Source organism: Nannospalax galili, unplaced genomic scaffold, assembly GCF_000622305.1.
Source record: "Nannospalax galili isolate Female #2095 unplaced genomic scaffold, S.galili_v1.0 scaffold577, whole genome shotgun sequence".
Lineage (NCBI taxonomy): Eukaryota > Metazoa > Chordata > Mammalia > Rodentia > Spalacidae > Nannospalax > Nannospalax galili.
The window spans coordinates 218,649-225,797 of NW_008340387.1; the positions used below are offsets into that span (position 1 = coordinate 218,649).

Consider the following 7,149-nt stretch of genomic DNA (forward strand, 5'->3'; position numbering starts at 1 on the left):
TCTGCTTCTGGGTCTGCAGCTAAAGGGTGTGAAAGCAATACATTGAAAACAATCCGAGCTGTGGTCGTTAATCCCAGCACTCGGGAGGCAGAGGCAGGCGGATCTCTGTGAGTTCCAGGCCAGCTGGGGCTATAGGGAGACCATGTCTCAAACAGACCAAAAACACCACCACCAACAACAAAAAAGTAAAGAAAATATTGGACACCAGTCATGTGTGACGAAGATGAAACTTGAGGACAATGAGCTAGGCACAGAGAACGGCTGTATCGCCTCACAGCTGGAATCAAAATAGACCCAACTTACACATGAGGAGAGTAGAAGAGATTCAGGGATTTGAGGGTATGGGGGAAAATAGGGGGATGGGAGGAGGAAGGAAGAGGAGGAGGGGAGGATGGAGAGAGAAGGAGGAGGGGAATATTAAAGGGAAGAGGAGGCCAAGGAAGAAGGAAAAAGTTGCAGGTGGTAGATGCTGCATTCACCAGTGTGGGGGCAGCAACGCAGCCCTGTGTCTGCAGAGTGCTGAGTGCCCTGCCGTCGACAGTTCCCTGGGTGGGTGGAGACACGGGTCCCTGTTAGAGTCAATGGGAGAAGCATCCAGCTGATATCTGGTCAAGTTAGGCTTGAGAGGCAGCACTGGGGCACCTAGCAGGGTAGGAGACACTGTCAGGGCAGGGCTACATTGCGTCACTGGCCGAGTGCTCTGTTCTGGCCTGAGCCATGGTAGAGGGTGAGAAGTTGGGGCCCAGAGAACTGGGGGCCCCGGCAAGCAGAAAGGAGAGGAGGAGCAGAACCAGGCAGTAGGGTTGGGTGGCTGTCTGTGGACTCACTCTGGCTGAGGGCCATTCTCTGGGGCCCTTTACACTCTGTTTTCCTCCCTCCCTGCTGCTCAGGACAAAGGCCAAGTAGAAAACCTAGCCTGTGGGAAATCCCCATTCCTGGGACTTCCCAGTACAATTCCTGAGGTGCCTGAAGGCCTCAGTTCTCTGGGCCCCAACTTCTCACCCTCTCATCTCTCAGGCCAGAACAGTGTCAGTCATAGCCTTGTGTCCTGTAGGCATTCTGCCAGTGCAACAGAACCATCTGGATGTATTTCCCATTGACCCTTATAGGAGGCTGTGTCCCCCACCCACCCAGGGGAGATGGCTGTACTGGCTCTGCCACTGGCCTCATCAGTCACAGCCAGGGACCCGGAGAGGCAGTGACAAACTGCCCAGAGTGTAGACTGTGGTATCCTGGCTACCCTGCTGAGTCTGTGACCCTGTGGGAACATTCTTTTTTGTAAAGGAGCTGGTGATGACAGTGCTGACTGCTCCATCAGACCGTGATGAGGATGCTGGGCTAAGTGTTTAAGTGATGCATGTGCCTGGGACACAGTGTACACTCATTAAAGGGTAGAGACTCAGTGCCACCAGGCTGGGGAGAACAAAGAAAGGTCTCCTGACTGTCACTGGGCTTGGGAGGTGATGACCTCCTCCCCGAGACATATTCCTGCCTGCCCCCAAACTTCCTGTTAGGAGTTCTGGCCTAGGAGCTGGAGGATCCTGCGCTCAGTGTGGGTGGGTGTAGGGCATCGGTCTTGGGAGTCTGGGCTGCTTTGTGGCTTGGGCTACTCTGGGTTCCCTCACCTGGAAAATGGGTGGAATGAGTCGGCTCCTTAGGTCTGGGGAACATGGATGGGGAATTCGTTCTATCTTTAGTCCTGCCTGTCTCCTCCACCCACCCAGCATCCCTGGATGTCCTACCCTCAGTTCCTGGGGATGAACACACGCACACTTGGATTCCGTGGGTAGCATCTTTATTTAGGAGAAGCTGCTTGGTGGCCAAACGTGCCAGCCTTGTGTTCCATTGCCCTGTCCTGGATCCTGTCGCCCTGGAAGGGTGGTGACGACCGTGATGCTGCCTAAGTATGGATGAGGTGGGCTGGAGTCGGGGGAGGTGTCAGGTGAGCTCAAGACACCCAGGGCCATCTCAGCCACAGCCGGTACAGGCGATGTTTGCACACAGCTCACATTCATCAGTGTTGGCAATGGTCTCTGGGGAGGGAGAAGGCTGGTTAGCTGAACCTGAACCTTGGGGGTCTGTGGTCATAGGATGCTGCCGGCCAGGTTGCAGAGATAGTGCCTGGCGTCTTGCTCACAGAGAGCAGAAAGCTTTGGACTCAGAGTGAGGGACGTGGCGGTCTGGGTTCCCTTCCCAGTGCTGTCCTGCCTAGCAGACTGGACAAGGTACTTCCTCTCTTGGCCTGAGGTTTCTTATCTGTTCTGTGGGTTGATCGACCTGACCTGGATGCAGAGAGAGGGCTCACAGGCAAAGGGACAGATCAGGGCCTGCCCAGAGCAAGGACTCACATGCCCACTGGTCTTTTCAGTCCACACACAGCTCCTCCACATCCTTCTGATTTCAGCTCAGTTGTCACCCTCCCTTGGGAGCCTTTAAAGCCTCATCCATTAGAAGTATGTATTTCATGTACTTGCTGCCTGTCTGTTTCTAGGGGGCCTCACCATTTGTGAGGTCTTCGAGGGACTTCCCAGGACTATAGGGGTTCCTGATTCACCTGATTCAAGGTGCCCAAACTGGAGCAGTTCTGGGCAGGGTAGAGGTTGGGACCTTCCAAGCTCCCTGTCCACAGCCACTGGGTACTTAACAGAAACAACCTGCTGTGGAGGACAGGGATGGGAGGGTGCAGCCCGAGGGGCAGGAAGATCTGAAAGTGGGGGTGCTTACTCAAGGCCTTGAAGATGCTGGCAGCTTCCTGGGAGGCACAGACAGGCTGGAGATCCAGGGGCAGGGCTGGGTTGTGGCACACAGTGGGCAGAAGACTCTTGGCCTGCAGGAGGGGGCTGGACACCTGCTGCCCCTCCAGCTCGCTCAGCCTCTTCACTGATTCCAGCTGGACTTGAAAGCCATGGTACTGGGGGAAGGGAGGGATGAGAGACATCCAGCCAGGGCTTAGGCAGTGTCATTGAGACTGTGTCCATGGGTCCTCTAGAATATTCCCTGTGCTCTTGAAGAGGTCAAGACACACTAGAAAAAAGTGGCTTGGAGGGAGGGAAGTGGCGTGCAGTTAATCCCCCACCAACAACATTTGAAGCGTTCTATGTCACAGGCTGTCAGGGGCTCTGAGGAAGTTCACAAAAGGCTGTGGAGCACCGTGGGAGCACCTGGGCGTTTAGACACAGGTAGACCTTTGCTCAAATCCTACCTCTGCCCTCCAACTGGCTGCCTGTCTTTTCCTCATCTGACTCAGTCTTCCTCTATGGGAGGCTGGCACCAGGCATACTGACTGACTAACGGGTCCTCTCCCTGCACTGGCCTGGTGAAGTGATGGTAGTTCCCATCTGGCTGGACTGATTCTCTATTGACCCCTTTGGGACCCCTCTGTTCTTCTCCAAGGGACTCTGCCAGATTGTAGACGCCAAGCCCAGGGCCACATAGGGTTCGGCAAGGCCAGCGGTGTCCCACCATACAGGCCTGATTCCATGGCTTCCTCTCATCTCCTGGTCTCTGGAAGGACAACGAAGCTCCTGTTCCCTTCTCTCCCAGCCTTTGCTCTGCCTAGAACAGGTTTCCCTGGGCCTGGCACCTCTCATTCATCTTTCAGTGAACACAAGGGTTCTCTGATGGGGCAACTGTTCTGTGACTATCCCTTCCCTATGTGTGTGTTGGGGGGGGTGGCACAGAGAAGGAAGCATTAGAGAGATCTCCTTCCCTCTAGGCTCCTCCAGGGCAGGCCCACGTCTCGTTCCACACTGTGACTATGCCGGTATCAAAAGAGAGCAGAGCTGAATAAACAGGTCTCTCCCATCAGTTGTCACTGTTGACACTCCCATAGTCCCCACCCAGCAGGTGTCTCAGTCTCTGCTCCAGGCTGAGCTGAGCCTGGGCCTTCCAGGCAAAGGGCAGGGACTAGGGCCTCACCTTGATGAAGATGCACTGTGTGCTCTGCAGAAACAGCAGCAGGACCACGGTGGCTTGTAGTTGGCACTTGCCTCCCATCTTACAGCCTCTGTGTTTCTGCCACTGCGGCCACTGTCCACCTGCCTGCCACCTGCCTCCTGGCCAGCAGCCTCTTATAGGCCAGGCTCCAGAGCTCTGGTCACTCATTAACTGTCTAACTGGGGTGGGGTTGACAGAAGCCTGGCTCTCTGACAAACACAGAGCTGGTTCCCAGGAAGGGGGTTGGGGGTAGTGAGGATGGGGAGCTCAGAGCACATGAGAACGTAGTCGGCCAAGGGCTTGTCATGAGTGGAGCTTTGTAAGAAGACCTTGGACCACTCCACTTTCCATTCACTCTTGCACACCTGTCAGGGATGGGGAGTCAGCAAAGTGGTGCTCACTGGGTGAAGTGATTTGCCCCAGGTCACAGTGACTCCATTTAGGTGTCTTTGGGCCCAGTCAACCCATGATTCTTTCAATGGGAGACAGATGCAAGCTGGTGGGTGGGCACATGAGGCTGACATCAAGGTTCCCCGGGACTAACTTCCTCAATTCTACCATCCTCCCCGGTTCCCAGGCTTATGAAAAGACCAGTCTTGTGATCAGTTCCTGCCTAGCCCTCTGCCTGCTATCTCCCTCCCGTGCCTGGGCACCATTGATCTTGTGTGACATATCTCAACTCTCTGCCTCTCAGCAGCCACTATTAGCTCACTGGGCCTGGAAGAGAGAGCTTCAATCTTAGCGTGATCAGAGTTCAAATCCCACCCCTGTTGAAGCTGTGCGAGCCTGGACACACCACATCAAGTCTGATTGAGGCTTCCTCCCTTCTCCAATTATGCTGGTCTATCAGAAGCCACCCACAGGGTGATTGTGGGCATGATGGGCTCCAGCCCTTCCAAGTTCATCCTTATCCCTTGGGTGACTCATCTGTACCAGGTCCCCTAATCTCACAGCCCACCTCCTCAGTAGCTGAAGGTTGGGTCAGAGAGAAGAGGGCACAGTCTCTTAGGGTGCTATCTCCACAGCTAGGCCCAGCAGCTGTAAACAGTGCCCCTGCCAGGGCTCAGCTGGGCCAGGCACAGTCTCTGACATATGCCAGGCATCCTCAGCATAAGGCTGAGCTGAACTCACCATAGCCCATCTGGGCACCTACAGTCACTTGGATTTGGTGGCTAAGTGGGTTGTCATCCTGTGCTCCATCATACCCATCTGGCTAGTGCATGTGTGATGAGTTCCACCTGTCCGAAACACCCAGTTGTCACTCTCTTATCTTGCACTGAATGAAAAAAGCTCAGGCGAACTTTGGAGTTTCTTATGCCTTGCTTTGAATCCAGACTTCAGCCTTTATTCTTTGGAGTCGTACAGGTGCTCCTCTGTAAGATGATAGCAGTGGTCAGATAACAGCAGCGCGTGTTGCTTGACTGCTGCACTGTAGTGCAGGCATAACCCCTTTCCGTCCTGCGGCACAGGGCTGTCCCCGTTCACAGAGGGACAGCGCAAGTGCAATGGGGCACTCTGCCTGTGTTCCCTTGAGGAGTAGGAGTGACGGGCAGGCGGTCTATCCAGAACTTCCACGTGTGCTCAGCCTGTGGTGCTACACGAAAAGAAGCAGGGGTCTTGAAGACGGAGAGCTGAGCTGGAACCTGGCTCCAGTCGCCACCTGCCCTGTGACCTGAGTCTCCAAGTCTTTATCGGTCAAAAACAATGCTTGTGAGAGAAAACTGAAAACCCCCTGTCTTGGGACACTGCTGACTCTTCCTGCCCCCAGATGGACCAGATAGACTCCCAGTGTGGGCCCAGGGGAACCTGCAGCAGACGATGGCTTCCCTACCTGCCCTTCTCCATGGAACCCTCCCAGGCAAGCCGTATCTCTGAACCCACAGCGGTAACAGCTTCAGCCTCCAGCCTATGCAGGCAGGACTCAGTGCCATTGTTCAGAGCTGGGTTTGCTCAGCTATCACCTCAGACGTGTGACACAACTCTGAGTCATAGAAAGGCGATTGGTCCCCAGCATTGGAAGTTGTCACAAGCCTCCTTGACGTCCACCTTCTTTTCCTTTCTACAAGGGCTAATTCAACCTACTGGCCCCCACATCAAGGGATAGGAGTCAGCAGGTAGGGTTTGAAGGCCCTGTGACTGAGGGTCATCCTTTCTCCATCTGCTGGCTCCCCTAGCTGCAGCTCAACATGTGGCAGTCCTTCCCTGGGAATCAGTCGTGACTTCCTCTTCTGCCTGATAGGACTCAAATATATTTTCCAATCCCATCTCTTCCTAATCTTTTCTCAAATGACCCACCATCCATCAAAACCAACTTGGCCACAGATGCAAATCTTCTCTGCTGCCCCACCTAGCCTGCTCTGTCATCAGTTAGTGGCAGAGGGCACGTTCTTCCTTACGGACATGGGAAGAGACACCGGCATGTGAAAGTCTTGCACAGATGAGGGTGGGCAACAGTTTTCCCTATAGGTTTAGTGCTCCTCACCACACATTGGGCCCTTGCCTGCCTGGTGCCCACCCTCATGGCACCCCACCATCACGTTTCAGAGTCCTTTGTCCACTCAGCTCTGGGGACATGGGCTGTCTAGATTTTCTGACTATCTTGTGGGCCCTGTCTCCTCGGTTTCCTTAACCATTCATTCCCAGGGGTGTCAGGGCTTAATCCTTGAGCTTCTTTCCTCTGCCTACAGTTTCCTACTTTGGTAATCTCATTCAGCCTCAAGGAATTTTATGCTCTCAGTCCCTGGGGCTGCCTAGCCTGACTCTCCCCGGGTTGGTCTTCTTGCCTCCTCCGCCTTTTCCATAATTGTTGATTGCATTTCCAATCACCAAAGTAGTCAGGTCAAAACTTGGGAGAACTATTTTTTTTTTTGGTGGTGGTGGTGGGGGGGAACGGGGGTCTCCCTGTAGCCCCAGCTGCCCTAGAACTCATTATGTAGACCTGTATTTCCAATCACCAAAGTAGTCAGGTCAAAACTTGGGAGAACTATTTTCTTTTTGGTGGTGGTGGTGGGGGGGGACGGGGGTCTCCCTGTAGCCCCAGCTGCCCTAGAACTCATTATGTAGACCTGATCTCGCAGAGATCCACCTACTTCTGCCTCCTGAGTGCTGGGAGTAAAGGCGTGCACCACCACATTCAGACTGGGGAACTCCTTCCTTCTCCTTCGCCTCTTCCTCCTTCTTGTCCTCCTCGTTCTCCCCCTCCCCCTCCCCTCC

The 7,149-nt window shown here is 54.4% G+C and overlaps 1 protein-coding gene across 1 annotated transcript; it reads right to left on the reverse strand.

Annotated features, from left to right (window-relative positions):
• Positions 1-1,778: 1,778 nt before the first annotated feature.
• Guca2b (guanylate cyclase activator 2B) lies at positions 1,779-4,054 on the reverse strand. Its single transcript, XM_008835438.2, has 3 exons — positions 3,919-4,054; positions 2,725-2,911; positions 1,779-2,033 (listed from the first exon to the last, which is right to left on the reverse strand). Exons 1-3 carry the CDS (start codon positions 3,994-3,996, stop codon positions 1,969-1,971), a joined length of 330 nt encoding a protein of 109 aa, XP_008833660.1. The 5' UTR covers positions 3,997-4,054; the 3' UTR covers positions 1,779-1,968.
• Between the last annotated feature and the right edge of the window lie 3,095 nt (positions 4,055-7,149).